Source organism: Neoarius graeffei, chromosome 4 (assembly GCF_027579695.1).
Source record: "Neoarius graeffei isolate fNeoGra1 chromosome 4, fNeoGra1.pri, whole genome shotgun sequence".
In the NCBI taxonomy this organism is placed as follows: Eukaryota; Metazoa; Chordata; class Actinopteri; order Siluriformes; family Ariidae; genus Neoarius; species Neoarius graeffei.
In genome coordinates, this window is record NC_083572.1 from 82,663,583 (window position 1) to 82,691,299 (window position 27,717).

The 27,717-nt window shown below is 38.8% G+C and overlaps 1 protein-coding gene across 9 annotated transcripts in view; it reads left to right on the plus strand.

Annotated features, from left to right (window-relative positions):
- The window catches only part of usp13 (ubiquitin specific peptidase 13), a 73,809-nt gene that overhangs the window by 7,160 nt on the left and 38,932 nt on the right, over positions 1-27,717 (plus strand). For 4 of the 9 annotated variants that reach the window (XR_009654578.1, XR_009654577.1, XR_009654579.1 and 1 more), the window contains exons 2-17: positions 1,112-1,237; positions 8,228-8,288; positions 9,379-9,500; positions 13,166-13,308; positions 14,554-14,738; positions 14,888-14,982; positions 15,070-15,260; positions 15,704-15,775; positions 16,476-16,569; positions 19,296-19,421; positions 21,139-21,292; positions 22,544-22,718; positions 23,485-23,573; positions 24,019-24,141; positions 24,375-24,401; positions 24,632-24,775. Coding sequence is in view for 6 of the 9 variants with exons in the window: in XM_060919851.1 (XP_060775834.1) it covers positions 1,112-1,237; positions 8,228-8,288; positions 9,379-9,500; positions 13,166-13,308; positions 14,554-14,738; positions 14,888-14,982; positions 15,070-15,260; positions 15,704-15,775; positions 16,476-16,569; positions 19,296-19,421; positions 21,139-21,292; positions 22,544-22,718; positions 23,485-23,573; positions 24,019-24,141; positions 24,375-24,401; positions 24,632-24,775 (1,927 nt within the window). In the remaining 3 variants the exon portion in view is untranslated. Of the gene's footprint in view, positions 1-1,111; positions 1,238-8,227; positions 8,289-9,378; positions 9,501-13,165; positions 13,320-14,553; positions 14,739-14,887; positions 14,983-15,069; positions 15,261-15,703; positions 15,776-16,475; positions 16,570-19,295; positions 19,422-21,138; positions 21,293-22,543; positions 22,719-23,484; positions 23,574-24,018; positions 24,142-24,374; positions 24,402-24,631; positions 24,776-27,717 lie in introns of those variants that run through there. The other 5 variants (XM_060919852.1, XM_060919853.1, XM_060919854.1 and 2 more) reach the window with 5 other exon arrangements.

Here is a 27,717-nt window from a genome sequence, read left to right on the forward strand (position 1 = left end):
ACATGCAGGTTAGGTTAACTGGTGACTCTAAATTGACCGTAGGTGTGAATGTGAGTGTGAATGGTTGTCTGTGTCTATGTGTCAGCCCTGTGATGACCTGGCGACTTGTCCAGGGTGTACCCCGCCTTTCGCCCGTAGTCAGCTGGGATAGGCTCCAGCTTGCCTGCGACCCTGTAGAACAGGATAAAGCAGCTACAGATAATGAGATGAGATGAGATCTATAAATAGAGCCTGGGTGTGTGGTGCTGGATGCTGACAGGTTGTCTGCCTGTCAGAAAAAATGAAAAACAATAGCCACTTTAGCTCGATGTCTAGCAGCACAAGGCCTTTGACATGTTCCTGACCTGGTAAACCAGACTTTCCAGGAAAAGCACATACCAGTGATGCTCTAATCCGAACCATCCATACCCATTCACTAAACCGAGGTGTTCTTTCACACAGTTTTCTTCACATCTTAATGACCATGCTGCTTTAATGCTCTAGATGTGTGTAGCTGTAGCCGTTTTAAAGGTGACTCAGCTGTTTGGAGTTCATTGCAGACTATTTTTACCCCCTTGCTGTTAAAGCTCATGTGTCACCCCGAGCTGCTGAGAACTTTTTTCCAAGAGCCGGGGTCCGTACACTGGCCCATTTTACAAAATTTAAGCTAGACAAGCTTTCTCTTTGTGTAGATTTCCAGTAATACAAACACCTCAATTTCAGTAATTTCACTGATCACCAATCCATAATACTTTTAAATCCCCAAGTTTCTATATTTCAGGATTTGTTTTTGATGTAAAAGGCCTGCACTTAATATTCACCCAAAGTCAGATTTCTTCTTATTGTGTTCCATTTTGCCTTCAAAAATAAGAAGAGAAGAGAAATTGGCCACTAACACATTGCATTAGCTCACTTCAGTTTGTATAAAAGATTTTCTGTGGCTATGAGTCTGCAGACTAAGATCAAGATATTTTGTAAGGGGGAATGCGTACATTTTAAACCTTCCTTATAAGAATATCACATTTGGTGTTGACAGTCTCCTGGACATTTTCAAAATGAAACTAATATGTAATTACTATTGTTTTTTTTTGGTTGTTTATTTCCCCCCTGTGGTTATTTTTTTCCTCCGCAGGAATCAGAAGGTGGATTGTATGTGTGTATGAACACATTCCTGGGCTTTGGAAGAGAACATGTGGAGAGACATTACCGTAAAACTGGACAGTGTGTGTACATGCACTTAAAACGTCATGTGAAGGAGGTAAGGAAAATGACTGGTCTTATTTTCCACTTTTCTCTGGTTTGGCTTTTGGCTTTTCGAAGCTGTTTCCTGAGACACTGACATGCTGGCCTTTTGATACTTTGTCAACAAAATGCAGTCAGAGCAGAAATGAATTCATTTAAACATTTCCCATGTAGATACACATTTACATATGAAAATGATTTTTTTTAATATGTGGATATACAAAGGAGCAGCTTCAGAGACACACAGAGAAAACAAGACTGCTTTGCTTACCCTGTTATCCTGAAGTGAACAAACTGTGTGCTGTTATAGTAAAATAATGAACTTCATTAGTTTAACAGTAAAACTAAATTGTTTATTGCTCTTATACCACAGCAATTAGTCAGTAATTAAAAAAAAAATTTTATTAAAGAATGGCACGTCATACCTTTTGCTCCATTCATAGTTGTGTTTTAAGGTTGTGAAACATCCATGAAACAAGTTAGTTCCTGTTATCATTTACGTTAAGCAGCTATTAACAGTCCTTCCCTCACCAGCCCTTATTTAAATTTAATTATACAAAAAATGCAGCTTCTTATCGAGAATCTGAAAAACACTCATCATGAAGATTTTCATTCATCTCATCTCATTATCTCTAGCCGCTTTATCCTGTTCTACAGGGTCGCAGGCAAGCTGGAGCCTATCCCAGCTGACTACGGGCGAGAGGCGGGGTACACCCTGGACAAGTCGCCAGGTCATCACGGGGCTGACACATAGACACAGACAACCATTCACACTCACATTCACACCTACGGTCAATTTAGAGTCACCAGTTAACCTAACCTGCATGTCTTTGGACTGTGGGGGAAACCGGAGCACCCGGAGGAAACCCACGCGGACACGGGGAGAACATGCAAACTCCACCCAGAAAGGCCCTCGCCGGCCACGGGGCTCAAACCCGGACCTTCTTGCTGTGAGGCGACAGTGCTAACCACTACACCACCATGCCGCCCTCATGAAGATTTTGTTTCAGAAAACCTCTGACTGTTGCAAAATGCTGACACTGGAGATTCTGATAAAATATTTATGTCTGCCATCCAAGTCCCTGTGTAAGTTATTATTCTATCCATATTCACTGTATATGAGCAATCGCATGCTCTGATTGGCTACTCTACTACTAGGCTATCAGCTCATATACCGTGAATAGAGAAAAACAAAATGGTGGAGCGTGTTACCAACCGAGGATGAAATAAAAACTCTACTCGAAAACAAAATCCCCCAAAATACAAAAAAAAAGCGCAACAAAATATGGAATAAAAGTATTTGATGGTAAGAATGTGTCTTTTAAAATTTTTTTTCAAGAATTATTATTATAAAATTTTTCACAAATTGCTACTGTCTTTTCGCCGGTTTGTTTACATTCTAAGCAGAAATGATTTTGTCGGACGTTTTGTATAAAGTTTTTATTTATTGAATTTACAAAAAACAAAAATGCTCTGTTTGTCAAAATCCAGTAAATGTGGATAGAATTAAACAGTTATTCCACTCAATCTTGATGTACATGGCTTATAGTCAACTCCGTATTACGCACCTCATCGGCTGTCAGCTAATGTATGACTTGATTTCGTGGAATAACTGTTAAAGCTAGATGGCTTTAGTCTAGCTTTAGTTCCGTCTGAAATCTGGTCATTGTGATGTTTATTTCTGTAATATCTCACAAAATATCAGGCCATTCCTCCATTTTTCTCTCCTGTTTCAAATTTGTATCCCACAATGCCTTGCGCGAACGGGGAAAGCCCACAATGTGATGCATGACATAGTATCTTGAATCGGGTCATGGTGATGCAGGAAAAAATAGCAGAGAATTTGTGTGGCCCTAAATTCATTGTTCTGTTAAAAAAAAAAAAAAAACTGATAAAATTGGAAGTCTGTGATTCGAATTCAGTAGCTTTCAGTCCACTAAACAAAAATAATTGGGTGTCAGGGAAAATAATTTTATGACCTAAACTTGAAAAATCTGAAAGGCAGTCTACCTAATATAGAAGAAACCATAGCATATTAGAATGAGTGCATTAATTTAAAATTGTGACTTGAATCCAGCTGGAACCACTGTCTGAACTGCTGTTATAGAAAATTAATCAGTACCTCCTGACCAGTATGAATCAACAAGCTGTTTTTTTTTTCCCCCGATACTGTCAACTTCTCTCTTTAGTTGGTTGAGTATGGTTACACTTGTGTCTTTGCTAGAAAACATATTGGGCCTCATGCAAGAACATTTGCGTATTATTATCTTAAATTCCTTTCACTTTTTTTTTTTCATATTGTGGGCTTGTATGAGTGTGCTACGTCAGATTCAGCAAACGCTCCTAACTTCAGATAACCATGTGAATAACCCTGTGTAAACATGTACATGTGTACCACCTATGCATAATTCAGCACGCATTTATGAGAATTGTAAATTAGCAAAGTTAACGCCGCAATAATACCACAGAAGGCTACAGGTCCTGCCCCATATGACAGGAAGTGTTCATTCATGAAAATGGCATAAAAGACTAAAAAGAAGAACTTTATAAGTTCAGAGATTGAAGTCCTGCTTTCAGAGGTTCAATTAACCTCAAAATACTGCATAATTTAAGTCGTTTTACAGTTTGAGATGTTCATATTGATATTGTACTGTTATACAATAGCATCAATAGCTAATTTAAATTAATAATTGTAGCAGTTCGTATGGGTGGGTGGAGCACAGAGGACGGCAGGACAGAGATCGGGTTCAAAATAGCGTTTATTGCTCTACTTTTCAGTGTAACAATCTTTACTGATATAGACGCACACAGGACTGGCGTCTTGTTCGGGGATGAGCTCTCCTCTGCTCTCAGCTCTCCCTCTTTAAATAGGGCGCAGTCACTGGGAAGACACACACAAACACAGGTTAATTGACGTCAGGTGTAGTGATTCTGCCACTTACCTTCCCTGACTCCGCCCTCCTGTCACAGACCGGCGCTTGACCACGCCCCCGCTGCCACAATAATGTTATCGTTAGGGTATATGAATACATTTAGAATTACATTATACTTCAAATTGTAGAGGGAAATAGGATTATGTCAACATAATTATGATGTGTATATAAGATTTAGAAACTCAGAATTGCTTCACAGTAATGAAGTGAGAAACTTAGGTTTGAATAACAGTAGGCTAATTGCACATGACTCCGACACCAGGTCTGGGCCTTTCGTAAATTGCGTCCCTGCCTAAGAGAAAATTCAAAATATAAGCGGATTGGAGAATGCAGCAAGTTCTCCAAAATCACTCGTACAAGCCACTTCAGAACAAATCTGTTTGTATGAGTGGTTCTTGCATGAGGCCCATTGAGTGAATGATCACTAACAAGTTGACATTTATTGATTTAATCTGGGCTGGGCTGGGAATTTGAAGTCCGAATGAAGATGCTGGTGTATAATTGTGATCATTATAAGCAAGATCACTTAGGCTATTGTGGATGTGGCTGTTGAGGTGGTGTGGCAGTGTGCTTTCTCATGCTGTGTGTGTTTGTTGTTAGCAGTAGAGAAATAAACAATGATGTCAATTCAGTGTGCATGGCTTATTGCCAAATATGACAGTATTCATATTATTTTGTATACAATTAATCATACTGGAAAAATTGACACTATCCTAATTGTTTGTTTATTTGTAGTAGTTTACTATTTCCTAATAGTCAAAGTCCCTCCTGTGCCAGGACTTGGTCTTCTTAAGCAGTCTTCTGTCCCAGTACTAACCAGAACTCACGATCTCCTGGTCAAGAGGTGTGTGAAAAGGCGGCCCTCCCTTTTCACAGATGCGTTAGATCCTCTCCCCCTTTAAGCGGATACCGTTTTCTGACAGGCACACACACAGACACCTGCATACATGCACATGTGAGGATTGGATTTTCACTCGCGGAGTCGGCAACCGCGTTTGGAGTCCTTTGTCACGTCAACATTTCAAAAACTTTCCGTACTCGCCTGAGTGACCAGGCAGCGCAGCGTTCGGTGAGGTACCCGCCGATATCGCTCCATAATCCACACTGCTCCCTTTGTTCAAACGTTGCACACGCATACACAAACATTTGCATACACTTTTTGGTTCCCAAATTTTGCGTTCCCTGGGAAACACGAGCTATGGCAAGCCAAAGACTTTATTTCTCATTCAGCCAATCAGAGACATTGATTAACTGGGGGGGGGGGTTAAAATATAATGTGTGGGGGTTAAATATGGTATTTTGTGTAGTAATGATGGTTTAGTAAGAAATGTATTTTAGTCTGTGTATGAATGTGTGTATGTTGAAATGTTAACATTGTATGTATGTATTTTGATATGGATGTAAGGAGTAGTGTAATGTTCTTATCTCACCTTTTGCATGTTGTAATGGTCTCAACCAATTTTCCTGTTATCTAATGATTCAGTCATTCAATTTACCCATCAGGCTGTTTGTATTTAAACACCAGTTTTCTCAGTCTAGGTGTGGGAGTTCAGGAGAAAGGTTGATGTAGGTGACTGTAGGTGTTGATGAGAAATTGTGCTTGCGTTAATATTTACTATTTTGCTCGTTGTATCTTTATTGTTTTTCAATCCTTGTGTTGATTTTTGTTTGTATTTTGAAATGTTTCTTTGTTATTGCACTTTTTGGTTTGAGCATTGTAAATAAAATCGCACCTCCTTATTTGTACCGTACGCCCTAGTTGCGCTTCTTTATTTGTTAGGCGACCACCCTGTCGTGAAAGAGTGAGTCGGACGGCTCACCGCTTTCACAAGGTGGACACACTAACCACTAGGCCAACTTGTGGTGTTTCCTATTCGAGTATCCTATAAATCAGTGACTTTAATACAAGTACTTTTATTATATCCACATTCACTGCATATGAGCAGTCGGGCGCTGTGATTGGCTACACTACTACTAGGATATCAGCTCATATACTGTGAGTAGAGAAAAATAAAATGGCCATGCATTGGGCAGTGCTGATCTCCGTTTCTATAGCCCTCATCCTGTCACCTATTACATAGCTAGGGTTACAGTGGGGGGTTGGTCCTCTGGTAACCGTGAGAGTTTGACTCCCTACTTGCATCTGTATTGTGGTGTGCCTCGCCAGATGGCAGTAGGTACCATTTTTATGATGGTCTTTGGTATGACCCAACCGCAAGTAGAACTTGTGATCTCCTTGTCAAGAGGCGGACACGCTAACCACTGGGCCAACTTGTGGTGTTTCCTAATAGAGTATACTATAAATCAGTGACTTTTTAATATGAGTACTTTTATTATATCCACATTCACTGAATATGAGCAATTGCGCGCTCTAATTGGCTACTCTGCTACTAGGATATCAGCTCATGTACCGTGAATAGAGAAAAACAAAATGGCAGAGCGTATTGCTGAACCAACCGAGGACGAAATCTTTACTCGAAAACAAAACCCCCCAAATTATCAAGTATTTAAAAGAAACATAAATAGCTAAATGACTATAGGTCGTCGTCCACCCCTCCCAATATCTCCTGTTCCATACTCCATCCCAGTCAGTGGCGGTAAGTTGGTTTGTCAATCGCCAAAAAACCCTGAAGAAGAACCCCCCCCAAAAATACAAAAAAAGCAACAAAATATGGAATAAAAATATTTGATGGTAAAAACGTGTCTTTTTTTTCCAATAATTGTTATTATTATGGGTGGCGCGGTGGTTAGCACTGTCGCCTCACAGCAAGAAGGTCCGGGTTCGAGCCCCATGGCCGGCGAGGGCCTTTCTGTGTGGAGTTTGCATGTTCTCCCCGTGTCCGCGTGGGTTTCCTCCGGGTGTTCCGGTTTCCCCCACAGTCCAAAGACATGCAGGTTAGGTTAACTGGTGACTCTAAATTGACCGTAGGTGTGAATGTGAGTGTGAATGGTTGTCTGTGTCTATGTGTCAGCCCTGTGATGACCTGGCGACTTGTCCAGGGTGTACCCCGCCTTTCGCCCGTAGTCAGCTGGGATAGGCTCCAGCTTGCCTGCGACCCTGTAAAACAGGATAAAGCGGCTAGAGATAATCAGATGAGAGAATGAGATTATTATTATTATTATTATTATTATTATAGAACTTTTAAATTTGCTATGGTCATTTCACTGGTTTATTTCTATTTTAAGCGGAAATGGTTTTGTCGGATGTTTTCTGTAAAGTTTTTATTTATCGAATTTGCAAAAAATAAAAATGCTCTGTTTCTCAAAATCCAGTGAATGTGGATAGAATAAAACAGTTATTCCACTCAATCTTGTCGTACATGGCTTATAGCCGACTTGGCGCTATGCGCCTCATCGGTTATCAGCTCATGTACGCCTTGATTTCGTGGAATAACTGTTAAATACCTTCCCTGCTCCATAAGGCTAAAAGCAAGCAACGTTAGATGATCAGTATTGGAAATGTGATTGTACACATTAGCACATTTTTTTAAATTAACATGCAAGCCGTATGCGTTCACTAACTACTGCATGTACAATGTGCTATAATATAAATCACAGTATAGCAGGTTGCTAACTGGTACAGTGCCAGTGTGTCATTAGCTTTCTGTGATGGGCATGATTAGAAAGCCTTTCTCAACAACGTATTAACTAGTATTACTTTAGTGTATGTATAATTAAAAGTGCTTATTTGAATAGAAATCACTTCCTATAGCCGTTTCTTCTTTATACCACTTGACCTCATGTTAGCAGGGCAGGCATCAGTAAATAGGCCTAATTTCATGTCAAGATCTTTTCAGAAACAGCTGGATGCATTCCTGCAGCTCTGGTGTCTGCTTTTCGCTCATGGAATCACTTGAGTGTGTCGTATCAGCATTCTGATGGTCTTTCCTGAAATACAACACAACTTAAACAAGCTTTGGTCACAATAATTGTCCTGTATTACAAATAAGTAGCTTTGTATCCAAAAGGATAAGCTTGTACCCTAATGCCGCAGTTGATTTTGTACTGTATTATGATTTTTTTAATGTAAATGGTGTCTTCACCATCATAAATCGTGTTGTTGCTTGCCACAGAAAGCCACAGGTGCTGCTGGGGGTGCTGTGCCAAGAAGACGGAACGGAAAAGTATTTTTAGGTAAGACTGCTGTTAATGATCGAAATATGAAAACACATTTTGTATGAATATAATTTATTTTAGATGCATATCCTGTCTTTAAACTGCATTTATTTATTTATTGATTTATTTAATTTAGTGACATTTTTTTCCCTCATGTTCACTAACCTCTGCCCTCTCCTGACCGAGCTAAATTTAGGTCATTTATTTGTATGTGCAGTTAGTAACTGTTCTAAATCTAAAGTGCCACATGCTCGCTCAGGCCTGATCTACTGCTGGGGAGGGTTGGTTTACAGTCGGCCGATGAGCCTGTCGCTGCTGCTCTCCCGTCAGCTGCTGTCCCCTGTCAATCCTCATGCTTGACACACTTCCACTGTTGGAGGAATGACGTTGACTTGGGGGGGCATGTTGCTTTTATTGTAATGGAGTCTCATTTTGTAGTTTATCCTCACACAGTTTTTGTTACTGTACATTCAGAGACTACTTTCTTGTTTTTAATTCTCACTTTGTTTGCATGTGGAATTATATGACCTGTGTCACCTTCCTATTCAGGGACAGATAATGGCTGATCGTGTCATTAGCTTGTCTTGAAATTGACCAATGTGCTGATCATCAGCCAGGACAACCTCATGCGTCATGGGACAAGAGAGCATAAACTGACCTTAAAGTGGAGATACTTTCTCCGAATTTAGTCATCGCCAGTTTTCAGTCTGTGAGGTTCTCTTTCTGTTGATTGATGGTAACATCAGCAGTCTGGCAGGATAAATGCCTGTGTGTGGTACTGATGTGTATGTGTGTGTGTGTGGGGGGGGGACCTCTGAAAGAATATTAATAAGATTGCCAAGCACAATTTATTCTTATCCATTTTGAATATAGTGGAAATGGAAATGTACAAGGTGCAAAATTTGTATCCGAGAATCTATCCCTGAGCTGTTTTCTCAATGTACAAACTCACTATTTGTGTTGATCTAGATATTCATATTCATGAAGTTTTACAATATTTCTCTGATTTACATGACTAGATATGATTTGTCCACTGTCAACTCTTAAAAGCAGTGATCTTGCAAATATGTGTCTAAATGTATCTCTTCTCATATCTTCCCTTCTTAAGATTTAGAACTTAACCGTGACTTTAACGGGGATGATTATGAATATGAAGATGAAGCCAAGCTTGTCATATTCCCAGACCACTTTGAGATCCCTTTACCAAATATCGAGGAGTTGCCTGCCCTGGTTAGTGAGAGTGTGTGAGAATGGCCTGTGTACGTCCTGCATGCCAATGGTGTGATTTGAGAATTAATATTGTCCTCTGCTTCAGCCCAAAGCTCTCTAGTATTAATATCTGAGCTGAAGGATTCAGATCATAGTGTGGAGTCATTTATTCTATTTTATGTAGATCAGCTGACCTCAGCAACACATGGGAAGAAAACTAACTTTTTTTTTTTGACAGCATGACACATTGTGTACTAATGTCATTTGAGACGTTTGGTAAAATCAGAGTCTGAGCTGTAATAATGACTTTTGTGTAACAATGAGGAAATATTTAACACTATTATATACGTTCAGTAAAGCTTGCAAAATTATTTACAAATAAAAAATGTTAAGCTTTGATTCTTTACAGTGAAGCATGGTGGTGGTAGTGTCAAGAGAGATGGTCAGTCATCAATGAGAGACCATTTTGTTGCTTCATGGTCCATGGTCTAATACCTTCTTTACTTGGGCACTGACCTCTTCTACACTGAGTCATGTTTTCCCCCCATATTTAGTGTGCTTGCAAAAGCACACTATTGTTCTTGTTAAGTTTTATTATTATTATTATTATTATTATTCCGTTTCACACGTTTTTTGGATCCACTACTCCTCCTAGGGCTTTCGAGATAGAGACACCGTTCCAACGCTGAAATGTAGGGCCCGATCTGGAATGGCTTGCTTATTAAAATGGTTGCACTACCCCTTGTCGTTCGTTCAGTATTCCCGTTTTTTTGGCAAAATTCCGTGCCATTGAAATGAATGGGTGATTATGTCATAAGGAGCTCCTCCACTCTAGTATGCTAGCTGTTAGCATGTTGGCATGCTAGCTGTTAGCATGCTAGCATGATAGCTGTTCTGCTACAGCTCAGCAAGCACACTTTGCATTTTCTCTGCGTAAATGCAGTCTAGTTTTAATAATGATTCTACGTTTTCAAAGTCAGGGATATTTTTTATAACCAAGCCCTGATTGATACTTTTTCAAGAACTTTGTCCCAGACTTGTTTTGATAGCTCCTTGGTCTTTATGAACTCGATTCAATTAATTATGTAATTTCTGATGTCAACTGGTTGCATTATGGACAGTGAATTTAGTGAGGTCACACCAGTGTGGCTGAATACTTATCACAATATTCACTTTTTTTTTGTAAATAATTTTAACAACCAAATTGATCCATCCATTTCAATTTTGGTTTCATAACATATTGGATTCATAACATGTCATATCATTGCTATTTAGTCCATTTCAGTTCCAGGTTGTGACACTACAAAATAGTTCGGGGGGGGGGGGGGGGGGGAATACTAATGCACTGCAGAGTAAAATAGCTTCTTCAATGCAATAAATAGTTTTAAAAGGCACTTGGACAAGAACTCCTTATACTCTGTATATACAATTCTGATGACAAAGAACACATACTGTTTACAGTTGCATCTAATTTTAAGATGAATGCACATTTGTTGCTGATGGAGCTCTTCCTTCCTTCTCACGTTATCCAGACACACACTTTAGTGCTGTTCAAGGACACACCTCACATCGGTTTCAGTCTCTGAGTGGTGATTTAGTAGTAATTTCAGGAAGAAGCATTGATTACAGTTCTCATTGTCTAGTCCTTGGAGCATTCGGGCTGTGTTTGTGCTGCACCCGCATCCAAACGCAGTATGACTCCGCCTCCAGAGATGGTCATTCATACCTGAATATGTTTCCTCATCTTTGCAATATACCTGGATTTGTCATTCATTTCCTTTCCTCCAAAATGTGTATGCATATAGTGTCTGCATGTTAATATCATGTGTAAGTGAGATTCATATGTACATGAAACGGAGCCCTTATTTCCCAGACAGCATGCCATACATACTTTTTTAATGCTTTGGTCTTCTAGCAAGTGTTTGATTTGACTTGGCTGCTTAGAATTCAGTCACGCATGGCCTCTGTACAGTATGTGTTTGCACAAATGTACCAAGTACTTAAATTACTACGTGTTAGTCATATGCAGTGTATATACTACAACCCCGATTCCAAAAAAGTTGGGACAAAGTACAAATTGTAAATAAAAACGGAATGCAATAATTTACAAATCTCAAAAACTGATATTGTATTCACAATAGAACATAGACAACATATCAAATGTCGAAAGTGAGACATTTTGAAATTTCATGCCAAATATTGGCTCATTTGAAATTTCATGACAGCAACACATCTCAAAAAAGTTGGGACAGGGGCAATAAGAGGCTGGAAAAGTTAAAGGTACAAAAAAGGAACAGCTGGAGGACCAAATTGCAACTCATTAGGTCAATTGGCAATAGGTCATTAACATGACTGGGTATAAAAAGAGCATCTTGGAGTGGCAGCGGCTCTCAGAAGTAAAGATGGGAAGAGGATCACCAATCCCCCTAATTCTGCGCCGACAAATAGTGGAGCAATATCAGAAAGGAATTCAACAGTGTAAAATTGCAAAGAGTTTGAACATATCATCATCTACAGTGCATAATATCATTAAAAGATTCAGAGAATCTGGAAGAATCTCTGTGCGTAAGGGTCAAGGCCGGAAAACCATACTGGGTGCCCGTGACCTTTGGGCCCTTAGACGGCACTGCATCACATACAGGCATGCTTCTGTATTGGAAATCACAAAATGGGCTCAGGAATATTTCCAGAGAACATTATCTGTGAACACAATTCACCGTGCCATCCGCCGTTGCCAACTAAAACTCTATAGTTCAAAGAAGAAGCCGTATCTAAACATGATCCAGAAGCGCAAACGTCTTCTCTGGGCCAAGGCTCATTTAAAATGGACTGTGGCAAAGTGGAAAACTGCTCTGTGGTCAGATGAATCAAAATTTGAAGTTCTTTATGGAAATCAGAGACGCCGTGTCATTCGGACTAAAGAGGAGAAGGACGACCCAAGTTGTTATTGGCGCTCAGTTCAGAAGCCTGCATCTTTGATGGTATGGGGTTGCATTAGTGTGTGTGGCATGGGCAGCTTACACATCTGGAAAGACACCATCAATGCTGAAAGGTATATCCGGGTTCTAGAGCAACATATGCTCCCATCCAGACGACGTCCCTTTCAGGGAAGACCTTGCATTTTCCAACATGACAATGCCAAACCACATACTGCATCAATTACAGCATCATGGCTGCGTAGAAGAAGGGTCCGGGTACTGAACTGGCCAGCCTGCAGTCCAGATCTTTCACCCATAGAAAACATTTGGCGCATTATAAAACGGAAGATATGACAAAAAAGAACTAAGACAGTTGAGCAGCTAGAATCCTACATTAGACAAGAATGGGTTAACATTCCTATCCCTAAACTTGAGCAACTTGTCTCCTCAGTCCCCAGATGTTTACAGACTGTTGTAAAGAGAAAAGGGGATGTCTCACAGTGGTAAACATGGCCTTGTCCCAACTTTTTTGAGATGTGTTGTTGTCATGAAATTTAAAATCACCTAATTTTTCTCTTTAAATGATACATTTTCTCAGTTTAAACATTTGATATGTCATCTATGTTCTATTCTAAATAAAATATGGAATTTTGAAACTTCCACATCATTGCATTTTGTTTTTATTTACAATTTGTACTTTGTCACAACTTTTTTGGAATCGGGGTTGTATATATAATTATGAAATATGTGTATTTTTGTCCCATTCAGGTGACAATTGCTTGTGATGCTGTACTTAATGCTGCTTCTGCATACAAAAAGCAAGAGCAAGATTCATGGGAGGAGGAGCTTCAAGTGTCCAAGCATGCCAGAAGTCTCCAACAACAAGAGAATGGAGTTCGGATTCCTCCCAGGTTAATCTCATGCAAGTGCAATATCAGAGTATCAGATGGACTTCCTGGCACTCTAGTAATAGTGGTGGGGGAGTTCAGAAACCCCCTTTAATCTGATATGCTTCGCTGATATCTGAACGGCTTAATGTTTCTCTCTGTTTAATAAGTTTGTGGAAATCCCCCAGCGGATACATTTTCCAATGGAAATGTCCTGTGAATTTTGTTTTTGTGCCTGAATGCATATAGTGGGGCTGCATCATATAAATAACATACTATAATTAACAGTTATTCCACAAAATTGAGTCGTACATGAGCTGACAGCCAACGAGACGTGTAGCGCCGAGTCGACTATAAGCCATGTACAATGAGATTGAGCGGAAGAACTGTTTTATTCTATCCACGTTCACTGGATTTTGAGAAACTGAGCATTTTTATTTTTTTGCAAATTCGATAAATAAAAACTTTATACAAAACGTCCGACAAAATAATTTCCGCTTAGAATGTAAACAAACCGGTGAAATCACAGGAGCAATTTGTGAAAAATGCGATAATAATAATAATTCTTGAAAAAAAAGATATTCTTGCCATCAAATACCTTTATTCCATATTTTGTTGCTTTTTTTGGGGGGGGGGGTTGTTTTCGAGTAGAGTTTTTATTTCGTCCTCGGTTCAGCAACACGCTCCGCCATTTTGTTTTTCTTTACTCACGGTATATGAGCTGATAGCTGATAGAGGAGCCAATCAGAACGCATGATTGCTCACATCCAGTGAATGTGGTGAGAATAATTTTCATTATATTTAGAAATAATGTGATCACAGCATGCCAAAAAAAAATTCAATTTATAAAATCATGGGTCACTGGAAGGTTTTAATTTGTCTGGAATTCCAATGAACTGTAATTAAAGAGTCATATTATCAGAAGTCTTACATTTTCATTTATTTAGATTGTTGGTATTTAGGCCATTCTTTAATCTTTTTTTATTTTTTTAAATGATAATTTTTTTTATCAGTTGAATCAGTTTTGAAATTCAAGTGATTATAAACACTCCAGTGATATAACATTTTGCTTTAAAATACACAGTCAGATGTCCTTACGTGCGAGTTCTTTTTAAGTGTCTTATTGTTTGCTGTATGATGTTGTGATAGGCCAATATTGCAATATAATTAGTGAACAGATCCAATAAATTCAAATAATGACATCCTTGGCAACAAAAAGGTCTTTGTTGAAATGTGAGAGTTTCCAGAATGGATTTGCTTTGTGTTTAGTGGCTGGAAGTGTGCCAAGTGTGAAATGCGAGAGAACCTGTGGCTGAACCTGACAGATGGCTCGGTCCTCTGTGGGAAATGGTTCTTCGATGGAAGCGGAGGGAACGGACATGCCCTCGAACACTATAAAGAAACCAAATTCCCGCTAGCAGTCAAGCTAAACACCATCACCCCAGATGGAGCAGGTCAGTGTCTCAGGTTTGGATTTTAATTTCTCACTGAATCTGCAATGCATGCAAGGCATTATTTATCAACTAATCATTTCATTTGATTATATGAGAACGTGTTCATTAAGACAAAAATTTGTTCAGTACTGTCTTTTGTTTTTAAACAGACGTTTACTCCTTTGATGAAGAAGAGGCAGTACTTGATCCTCACATAGCAGAACACTTGACACATTTTGGAATAGACATGCTAAAGATGCAAAGAGTGCGTTTTTGCAAATTAATTCAGAAATGTTCTTGGTTTGATCCTTTGGTTTGATTTTGATCAAACGTCTTGGCCTGTCTCCTCCAGATGGAGAATGGCCATCACACAAACAACCATGTGCAGCCTCGAGCCACTGAGTGGGAGGTGATTCAGGAATCTGGCCTAAAGCTGAAGGCAGTCTATGGTTCAGGGTACACAGGCATCAGAAACCTGGGCAACAGCTGCTACCTCAGCACCACTATGCAAGTGCTCTTCAGTATCCCTGAGTTCCAGAGAGCGTAAGTGCACACTGATGCTTGGAGCTCTTATTCTGCCTATCATGTTCTGATTGTGCTTTTGTGTTTGGGATGACTACGTTACATTAACATTAATGGCATTTAGCAGACGCTCTTATCCAGAGTAATGTACAACATACCCAGAGCAGCCTGGGGAGCAGTTGGGGGTTGGGTGCCTTGCTCAAGGGCACTTCAGCCATTCCTGCTGGTCCAGGGAATTGAACCAGTGACCTTTTGATCCCAAAGCTGCTTCTCTAACCATTAGGCCATGGCTTCCCCTGGCCTAATGGTTAAATTGACTAAATCTTCATATATCTAAATCATTTATATCCTGCATTTTTTTTTTTTTGTAAATTATGGGACAGCAGTAAACTGAAAATGCAGTGTCATACCTTGTGAGAAATATACACCGATCTTGCTTTTAATTATGGTTGTAAAATTTCTAGGTATGTCGGAAATCTGCAGAGAATTTATGATTACTCGCCCCTTGATCCTACCCAAGACTTCAGCACGCAAATGTAAGTGGTAAAGTAAAACATGTGAGGTACAATATCACAAATAGTCAAAGTCCCTTCCCACGCCATGTGGCGCCGATCTCCGTTTCCGTAGCCCTCGGCCTCTTACATAGCTAGGGTTACAGTGGGGGGCTAGTCCTCTGGTAACCGCAAGAGTTTGATTCCCCACTCGTATCTGTATTGCAGCGTGCCTTGCCAGACGGCACCATTTTTATGATGGTCTTTGGTATGACCCGACCATGAATAGAACTTGCGATCTCACGATCAAGAGGCGGACACACTAACCACTAGGCCAATTTGCGGTAATATCACAAATAGCTATCGTATTATTATATGATAAATGATGTTGGGGTGAACGTGTGAATCTTTTTGTGCTACATGTCATTAGTTACTCCATGGCTATTGTTTATATTGTTTTGTTTTAGCCTAGTGTCCAAGCACTGTACATATTCTTCTTTTATTTGTTGATTAGCAATGAGATTAGACATTATGTAGTGTATTAGTGTTATTCTAATACATTTTATTGTTGCATAAAACACATTTTATCGCAATGGAGGATAAGGAGATAAATAACAAACTCTAAAACCATATCAGGATTAGTTCTAGTCTGTAAATGAATGCTGGATTCTGAAATGTTCTTCTGTGTGGTGTTGCTGTTAAACATGTTATGTCACACATGCTTTGTTGGGTCTGTATCCATCAGGGCCAAACTGGGTCATGGACTACTTTCAGGCCAGTATTCCAAACCACCAGTCAAATCAGAACTCATTGAACAGGTGATGAAAGAAGAATACAAGGTTGGTCTGTCTGGCTTGTTCTATGCCTTGAGTATGAGCGCTTTCAACAGAATGCGTCTGAAAAGTTAACGAGGAAATTATTACTTCATGTTCAGAATTATAAACAGGCTGCATGATATTATCAGATTCATAATACAGTTCTGCACACTGATGAACTCTAAAAATAAGCTTGTTGATGGCACTTGAATGCTTGAATCAATACATGAATCATTAATCAAAAGGTACTTACTTACTTACTTACTTACTTACTTACTTACTTACTTAGAAGTCATAATGTCTTTGTGTTGATTTATATGCAGTTTGCATTATTTACATTTGAATATTAACTTCCCAAAAGATACTAATTCCCAATTCCAAAAAAGTCAGGACACTGTGTAAAACAAAAATAAAAACAGAATGCGACAATTTGCAAATCATGGAAACCCTATAGTTCATTGAAAATAGTACAAAAACAACATGTAGAAACTGAGAAGTCTTATTGTTTTTTGAAAAATATATGCTTATTTGGAATTTGATGTCAGTAACACATTTCAGAAAAGTTGGGACAGGGGCAACAAAAGACTGAAAACGTCTCATGCTCAAAAAACTAATTTGGTTAATTAGCAACAGGTCAGTAACATGATTGGGTATAAAAAGAGCATCCCAGAGAGGCGGAGTCTCTCAGAAGTAAAGATGGGGCGGGGTTCACCGCTCTGTGAAAGACTGCGTGGGCAAACAGTGCAACAATTTAAGAATAACGTTCCTCAATGTAAAATTGCAAAGAATTTGGGGATCATATCATCTGTGGTACATAACATCATTAAAAGATTCAGAGAATCTGGAGAAATCTCTGTATGCAAGAGATGAGGCTGAAAACTGACATTGGATGCCTGTGATCTTCAGGCCCTCAGGTGACACTGCATTAAAAACAGACACGTGTCTGTAGTGGAACTCAATGTATGGGCTCAGGAACACTTCAGAAAACTATCGTCTGCGAAAACATTTCATTACTGCATCCACAAATGCAAGTTAAAACCAAATATAAACGATATCTAGAAACACCGCCACCTTCTCTGGGCCCGAGCTCTTTACGATGGACTGAAGCGAAGTGGAAAATTGTCCCGAGGTCTGACAAATCAAAAGTAGAAATTCTTTTTAGAAATCATGGACACCACGTCCTTTGGGCTAAAGAAGAGAGGGACCATCCGGCTTATCAGTGCACAGCTCAAAAGCCAGCATCTGTGACGGTATGAGGGTGCATTAGTGCACATGACATGGGTAGCTTGTACATCTGGGAAGGCATCATTCATGCTGAATGATAGATACACGTTTCAGAGCAATATGCTGCCACCCAGACAAAATCTTTTTCAGGGAAGGCCTTCCTTCTTTCAGCAAGACAATGCCAAACCTCTTTCTGTACATATTAAAACTGCATGGCTCTGTAGTAAAAGAGTCCGGGTACTAAACTGGCCTGCCTGCAGTCCAGACCTGTCTCCCATTTAAAACATTTGGCGCAAAATATGACAAAGGAGACCCTGAACTGTTGAGCAACTGAAATTGAATATCAGGTAAAAATGGGACAACATTTCTCTTTCAAAACTACAGCAATTGGTCTCCTCAGTTCCCAAATATTTATAGAGTGTTGTTAAAAGTAGAGGTGATGCAACACAGTGGTAAACATGCCCGTCCCAACTTTTTTTTTTGAAACGTGTTGCTGACCTCAAATTCAAAATGTGTGTGTGTGTATGTACCATATATATATATATATAATATATACTACTGTTCAAAAGTTTGGGGTCACTTTGAAATTTCCTTATTTTTGAAAGAAAAGCTCTGTTCTTTTCAATGAAGATCACTTTAAACTAATCAGAAATACACTCTATACATTGCTAATGTGGTAAATGACTATTCTAGCTGCAAATGTCTGGTTTTTGGTGCAATATCTCCATAGGTGTATAGAGGCCCATTTCCAGCAACTCTCACTCCAGTGTTCTAATGGTACAATGTGTTTGCTCATTGCCTCAGAAGGCTAATGGATGATTAGAAAACCCTTGTACAATCATGTTAGCACAGCTGAAAACAGTTTAGCTCTTTAGAGAAGCTATAAAACTGACCTTCCTTTGAGCAGATTGAGTTTCTGGAGCATCACTTGTCGATTTAGAGTCGCCAGTTAACCTAACCTGCATGTCTTTGGACTGTGGGGGGAAACCGGAGCACCCGGAGGAAACCCACACGGACACGGGGAGAACATGCAAACTCCGCACAGAAAGGCCCTCGTCGGCCATGGGGCTCGAACCCAGACCTTCTTGCTGTGAGGCAACAACGTTAACCACTACGCCACCGTACCGCCGTATAATTTTTTTTCCAAAAAACAATAAAATTTCTCAGTTTCAACATTTGATATGTTGTCTTTGTACTATTTTCAATGAAATATAAGGTTTCTGTGATTTTGCAGATCTTCACATTCTATTTTTATTTACAGTTTACACAGCGTCCCAACTTTTTTGGAATTGGGGTTGTAATATCACACAGCTGTTTGGATGGTGAAATTCATAATGATAACTATTTGCTATGAACGACTTGCTTTTTTGCTGTGTTTGTAAGGCTGTATGTGAATTCATCCTTGCAATACATTTTACTTTTCAGTTGCCTGCTTGTTCCTATACAAAAAGGAAAATATGAACTAAAAAACTGTATTGTAGCTTACAAATGAACTTTCATTGCCTAATACGCTCTTTCCTGTGCAGCAGCAGCACAAAGGGATTTCCCCCAGAATGTTCAAGGCTCTGGTAAGCAAGGGCCACCCAGAGTTCTCCTCAAATAGACAGCAAGATGCCCAAGAATTCTTTCTGCATTTCATCAACCTCATAGAGGTGAGAGCTCATTCCCTTTTACAGAAGAAATATCCTTTTTGTAGTAAAAACAGCTATTTCATTTGCGCATTAAGTTTTTTTTTTTGTAGTTGGAAAAACATTAATTGTTAACCATTTCTCAGGTTTATCTGAAGTTTTTCAACATTCGTGTGCTCCCTCCTGTTACATGGCTCTAGTTTCAGAAGACCTGTCCTCATCCAGTGCTGCCGTACATACACTTATGCACTTAAGTGACTTTCTGAAATACGTTAAAATTAGAACCTGCTATCAGTTACATGAGGCAGATAATGCTTCCTATTTATTTCACCTACATGACCCATGACCAGAGTTAAACCCACTATGCCAAAAGCCCTCCATGACCCAGAACTACATGTAGTTATTGTAAAGATTGTCTTTTTATATTAGTATATTAAGGTATTAAAAGTGTACTATAAATCAACAGGCATGTAATGATTCACCCAATTTACAACTCAATTCACGATACTGGGTTCACGATTGGATTTTCCCATGATATTTTTGGAAAAAAAATTAAATAAAAATTTTATTACCAAGAAAATGCAATATTAAATTAAAAGTTAAACTATTATAAATATCAAATTGAAAGTTAAGGCTCTTCAATAATTAATTGATTAGTTTGTCATGGTAGTTCTGTTTTAAGTTTTAGTGGTGTTTGTTTATAGCATGCATTTTCTAAAATTTGTCTGTGTTTATATAGTGGTTTTTATTGTAGTAGTTTTTGTTTAATAGTTGGTATGATGTCAAATAACTTTTACCAACTTAATGAAGGTGTAGATGTAGAATATTTATTTTGCTGTTCTTTATCAACGTAATATTCATTTTGTTAAATAAAAAAACTTTTTTGTTTCATTTTCTTTATAACCAATAATAATTGTTTGCCTACATTTTATAAAGGTTGGAGGAAAATATAAAAGCCTATTAACTAAAATATTCCTTTTATTAAAACTGAAAAAGTTAATAACCAATAGGCCTATACTTAATAAACTTTTATGAACATTTTCCTCGACCTCCATTTTACTTTCGGCAGTCTGTAAAAAGATTATTGTTAACTCTATTTAGAACTGTTTTCACAACATTAACACCGTTACTGCCACATAGAGTAAGTCACATTCATTCCCGCTATTTTTGTCATTTTACTCTGCTGTTTCATTCTTTTTTTTAATTTCATCGATTAGAATCATTATAAAATTGTATTGTGATTTATCATCACACAATATATCGTTACATGCCTATAAATCGATAATAAATTGGGTTGTGAAATGTTCATACTCAGGACATGGTCAGTCTAAATGTTCTAGTTAAAGACCGAGTTGTGTTCTCTCAGAATTTTGAGCTGTGAAATCACTTGATTTATTAGTGGAGTCCTGGATACTTAAGGGCTCTTAAGCTAGACCGTTCATTGCTCTCTGACCAGCTCTGGTATTTCAGTGCTGTTGGGGGGAAAAATATAGCTGATATATTTCTGTAAGCCTCAGAATAGGCACACTCTGTGAACTTTTAATTGTAGACCTGCTCATTTCATCTCCATAACGAGGACATTTGTATGGACATCATGCATGTGTGGTTTTTTTTTTTTTAATTCTTCACTGCTCTCTCTTGAATTTCAAAACAAAGTAATGGAAGATGTCGCTTTACTGAGTACTTCAAGGGTTTTTTAGTAGTAGTGAATTTGCATCACTCTGATTTTCACCATTTCCAGAGGAATAGCGCTGGCTCGGAGAACCCCAGCGACGTGTTCCGCTTCATCGTGGAGGAGCGTATACAGTGCTGCCAGTCACAGAAAGTGCGTTACACACGAAGAGTGGACTACATTATGCAGCTTCCTGTGCCCTTGGAGGCTGCAACCAACAGAGGTGAAGACGAGATGTGCTTAATTATGATAACATTCCTTCTCCATCATTCACAGTAATGGTCCACTTTACAATTTTTTTAAATGTCAAATAATAAAAAAACATACATTTACAGTAAAACTAGAATATATAAAATAAATTATAAATATATAGTAATAATATTAAGTAAATATTATATAATTATTAAATACTATATAATAATTTATATCATTCATTATATCTCATCTCATCTCATTATCTCTAGCCGCTTTATCCTGTTCTACAGGGTCGCAGGCAAGCTGGAGCCTATCCCAGCTGACTAAGTCGCCAAATCATCGCAGGGCTGACACATAGAGACAAACAACAATTCGCACTCACACTTAGTCAATTTAGAGCCACCAATTAGCCTAACCTGCATGTCTTTGGACTATCGGGGAAACCAGAGCACCCGGAGGAAACCCACACAGACACGGGGAGAACATGCAAACTCCACACAGAAAGGCCCCCGTCAGCCGCTGGGCTTCAACCCAGAACCTTCTTGCTGTGAGGCGACAGTGCTAACCACTACACCGTGCTGCCCGTATATATTAGCATTTTTATATTTTATAACATTTTAAATTTAGTGGCAGATTTTTATTATTTTTTTAATACTCTATATTTTTGGAAACCCTTTTTATCTTTAACTCGCATACAGTACAAATAAACATGCATGCATATAAGAAGAAGCCTTTATTTGTCACATGCACACTCAAATACAGTGAAATCCGTCCTCTACATAAAGATATAAACAAATGCATAAACATGCACTTTATAGTAGTTTCCTTCCTGTCCAGCAGTAAAATTATATTGTTGCAGCAGCCAAACATGGCAAATATCACAAGTGAAGAGCAATGCAAAACTAGCAATCAAATGGGAAATTATTTAAAAAGTGAACATTGTAAGAATAAAGGAAGTAGTTGATTAGTAAGGAATAAAACATGACCAGGTATGCTGTTATAAAAAGTAATCTATGGCACTTTTGCATGATACGGAAAGGCACAAAGTGATTCTTTTCCAATAATTATATGTCCTAAAGTGTTTTATTCCTCTTATACCTCAGCAACAATTCATAGAACACTCAGAAGTAAGATGTGTCAACTACTTGGGACGGTGTTATTATTATACTGACACCATGTGGAGCCCAGACCATCATGTCTTATTGTTTAGAAGTGCTGGGTATTACTCTGATCAGTAATCAAAGTTTATCAGCATCCTGTAATCATGTTTATATTGCAGAAGAGCTCATGGCCTATGAGACTAAGAGGAAGGATGCTGAAGAAAACTTGCATGCTCCTCCAGATCCAGTGAGGGCCCGCATTCCCTTCACTGCCTGTCTACAAGCCTTTACTGAACCTGAGAACGTTCCAGACTTCTGGAGCTCAGCACTGCAGGCCAAGTCAGCTGGAGTGAAGTAAGCAAGGTTTTGGTCCAAAGCCTGGGAAGGGTTTTACAGATTCAGATCACTGAATACACAGAAAAGAAAGAAAGAAAGCACAACTTTATTCATCACACACTTATGAAATTTCCTCTCTGCATTTAACCCATCTGAAGCAGTGAACACACACACGTGAGCAATGAGTACACACATACCCAGAGCAGTAGGCAGCCATGCTAACAGCGCCCGGGGAACAATCGGGAGTTAGGTGCCTCGCTTAAGGGCACCTCAGCCCAAGGCCATCCCATATTAACCTAACCGCGTGTCTTTGAACTGTGGGGGAAACCAGAGCACCCGGAGGAAACCCACGCAGACAACATGCAAACTCCACCCAGAAAGGCCCTCGCCGGCCGTTTGGTTCGAACCCAGAACCTTCTTGCTGCGAGGCGACCGTGCTAACCACTACACCACCGTGCCGCCCGGAATTCAGGGAACAAGCATTTGAGAGAAAGATTTGTATTTGAAACATATCTGTATTGCTTTAATTTAACATTAACATTAAATCACTTGACCTAAGCAAAGAAAAGTTATTTTGATTGGTAAATATAGATTCAGCTGTAATATGTGATGTTCAATGAAGCATTTATTTATTTATTGTTTAATGTAAATATTAGTAGGTTTTGAGTTTGGGATTTATAAAAACGTAAGAAGTATCTCATAACGCCATGATTTTATTAGGGATGATGATACCTACGCATATTGTTTTCTCTTACTAAACAAATATTTATATCCTCCCTTTCAGGACTTCTCGCTTTGCATCTTTTCCTGACTACATGGTTGTACAGCTCAAAAAGTTCACTTTTGGACTGGACTGGATTCCAAAAAAGTTAGGTGCGTTTAGTGGTGCTTATTTTATTTTACATGGATGTGTACATTGAGCATCAGGGTATATGATGTGGTCTGGGTAAACGCTGATATTAATTTTGAGACACGCTGGTCCTTCAGTGCCTTAATCATTCTACAAAGCAGATCAGTATTTCTGTTTATACTGGCTGACATCTGTGTCTGCCAATCACAAGCGCCCTTGTGCAACTCCGACCCATCACATGTTACAAAGGTGCTTGGGCAATACACATGCTATAAACATGATCAGTTTACAAATCTTATTTGCTTATGTTTTAAGTAGATTTGTACCATTTTTGCCAGCAGAGGGCACTGTGGGTCCTGCTTTTACTGTTTTGCACTTTGATGACGAAGCATACTGTACATTAAAAAATGTGCTAACTGATTGATCCAGTCCTTTATATCAGTTTTGTCATGGTTGTTTTCCAAACAGATGTTTCTGTAGACATGCCTGACTTTATGGATTTGAATCGGCTCAGGGCTACAGGGCTACAAGCAGATGAAGAAGAGCTCCCTGACCTTATGCCTCCAATTGTCATTCCTGAAGACACAAGAGGTAACGTTATCTATAGTTTTCTATTCTAGCTTTCTGCGCCTGAAAAAAAAAAGAACCCCCTGCACACTGAGCAAAATTTGTAAAAGTGCTTTAGATTCTCTAAACGTTGTTCAGAGTGCTGGTGTATTTTTGTATAAACTATATTAATGTCTGTGTTTTCTGATTTGCTGTTTAACAAAAGATTTGAGTGTATTAATCGTATCTGACTGCAAATGCTTTTTTGTACCCCTCAGACAGCTCAGTGAATAATTCTTTGGACTGTAAGTACAATTTTTCTGCTCCAGAAATAATCACACATGTGTATCACAAAATGATTCAAGTGATCATATCATGTACTACAAATATGAGTGTTTCCAGTCATAGTAAAACCTACACGATTTTCCGTACAAACTTTTTGGCCTTTCTCTAACGAGGCCCGATGAGATGCTTCATTTTTAATACGAGCCTTCCATATAGGCTGGAAAGTGTGAATACTTTGCCGTTTTTCCAGCTCCAGAAATAGACGAGACCTCTGTGATGCAGTTGGCAGAAATGGGCTTCCCTCTGGAGGCCTGCCGGAAGGCCGTGTACTACACTGGGAATATGGGAGCTGAAATGGCCTTTAATTGGATCGTTGCTCATATGGAGGAGCCAGGTAAGACTGATGTATGTTGTCCAGCAAGAGCAGCTCTTATTAGAGGAATCTGTTTTCAGCACTGTATATGAGCACTAGACATTCATCACAGCTGGAAACTGAAATTAATTTGCTACACATTGGTGTTAGTTTTCTGTAAGGATAGAATTGCAAATTGTGTTTTCGGAAGATTCGCCCTCATTTAGTCTGTTCGTCTCAGGGCTGTACTGTTCGGAGGGTTCAACTCTCCCTTGTTTATAATTAAACAAGAGTCATCAGGAGATGACATCCCACCGGCCCCCATATGAAACCCCACTCCAAATTTTCCTAATTTGAATTGGTTGCCATGGAAATTCGGGGGAGAGGGAAATCGCAGAAATCCCGAAATGTCAAAAGACACAACTCCTCTAGTCACTTAACATAACGGTCGGGTTTCGTGAAAAAAATTCCTAATAGTTTTTGAATTATGCTCTGTAAACATATTTTAGTTTCTGGAGCATAACTCGAAAACTATTAGGAATTTTATATATGCCGGGGGGATAACAATAATATGGGCTGATTGTGCTTTAGATTATTAAATTACCATGTGAACCTATATATTTTATTACTTTATGAAGCTCTTTAGATGCTGAAGGCATCTTAATTATGAGCTGCATATGCCTGTGTGTGTTTTGTAATTATTATGTTTATCAAAAGCCTAAGGTACAGTATACTTATGGAAACTGTAGTGTTTAATAGCAAGTGAAGTTTATGTGTTGCTTTAGGGAATGTACAGAATATGCAAAGAGTAATTACATCTTTGAGGTGCTATAAATATGCTTTTCTTTTTGAAGTGAAATTGTATTGCTTCTTTACTTTGCTTCTTTATTAAACACACAAATTATGAATCTCTAATGGGTTGGAATATGAGTAATTTTTAATCTAAAATTAGTGTATGTAAAGAAGTGATTACAAGGCCAGTATTATAAATATAAAGCAGTCTCTTTAGATGTTTTATAGGGAAACTGCACTTATGACTGCATTATTTTGACCAACAACCAAACATACACACATCTCACAGGGTGTTAATCCTTTACTGCATCCATTTTTTTTCTTTCTTTTAAATGCTGTCTTGGGTTTCTGGTCTCGGTTGGTGGTGATGTATTCAAACTTCCCATTTTCTGACACTAGGGCAAAACCTTAGACACTTGTTTTGTATTGGAGCTTATTATATACTTCAAATTTGAGAGTAATGTGAGATTTAATGTTTTGGAATAGATGTAAAATAATATGGTTAACTCTAAGTGCCTTATTGTGTATTACTGTTCCTGATTTTTGAGTTTGAGAAATTGACAGTTGTATAAAAAAAAGCTGTATAGCTGTTTCATTTTTTGACCATATAAAAATTTATCAACTGATTTTTATTGGTAGGGATTAGCGGAGAGACTTGGGACAAGTTTTCAGCTTTTGTAGATCGTGTGAAATTCTTTGCAGGCAGCGTCACATTCATATAGCATTAGAGAGAATTTACTATACCCTCTTACCACATTAGTTTCTCAGCTTGTCACATATACTGGCCTTCAGGCTTCACTTTCTCTGTTATTATTCTTTGCGGGGAGACATAAGACATTATATTAGAAGACTTGGAACAAAAATAAATTACCTAGGCTTACATGTTTAATTTCTATTTAATAATCAAAACTTGTAATATATGAACTGTATGAACATATAATGCTGGTACAGCGATTGGAAAAATGTCAGTTTACCCAAAACCTGATGAGACAAAACCGTTCGATTCTCAAGAAAAAAACGAAATGAGCGTCATTCTCATGCAGGCACATGCCCACATATTTAAAACATTTTAAACAATTTTATATTTGTAAACCACAAGAAAAAACCTGTAACATGATGAACTGTCCCAACTCTCCCTATCTGGCCATTTTGAAGAAAAAATAAATCCTTAAATGTTTTTCCCCCTGAATTTAAGTTCAATAAATAATGCTATAAATGGTGACTCTAGGCTACATACTTTAATTCCTAACAAATCCTGAATTCTCCAGCATACATTACACCACGGGTGGCACGGTGGTGTAGTGGTTAGCGCTGTCGTCTCACAGCAAGAAGGTCGGTTCGAGCCCCGTGGCCGGCGAGGGCCTTTCTGTGTGGAGTTTGCATGTTCTCCCCGTGTCCGCGTGGGTTTCCTCCGGGTGCTCCGGTTTCCCCCACAGTCCAAAGACATGCAGGTTAGGTTAACTGGTGACTCTAAATTGACCGTAGGTGTGAATGTGAGTGTGAATGGTTGTCTGTGTCTATGTATCAGCCCTGTGATGACCTGGCGACTTGTCCAGGGTGTACCCCGCCTTTCGCCCGTAGTCAGCTGGGATAGGCTCCAGCTTGCCTGCGACCCTGTAGAACAGGATAAAGCGGCTAGAGATAATGAGATGAGATGAGACATTACACCACAGAATGGAGGTGGAGGTGAAGTAAAAAAATACAAGTTTTGGTTGATAAAAATATTGAACTGCACATCCCATGCTGCAGTATCCAGCTTCGTGGTTCCAAAGAAAGTCTAAGGGGCAACATCAGAAGTTCTATGTAATCTAAAACCTGATCGGTTGAAATTAATTTATGGAAATACAAACTGTCCCAAGTCTCCCTGCTCACCACTACTCAGAATTGTTACAGAACAAGGATCTTACCTCCCAAGTTTTATACATCAACATATTAAGCCTTTTTTTCAGCCTTCCTCGAGTATTTTATTTTTTTCAATCAGACTCTAGTAGTGTATGGTAGCTCAGCAATACAGTCACAAGAAAGTAAATACAGAAAGTAGGCACCTTATGTGCAATTGAAATGTTCATTGAAAAAAAACACCTTAATTTATTTAGGGCAGGAACGTGAGTAACTGGAAAATACCAATTTTAAGAACGACCACAACTGTTTTTTTTTTTTTTTTTCCCTCCACATGTTAGTCTGTCACATGA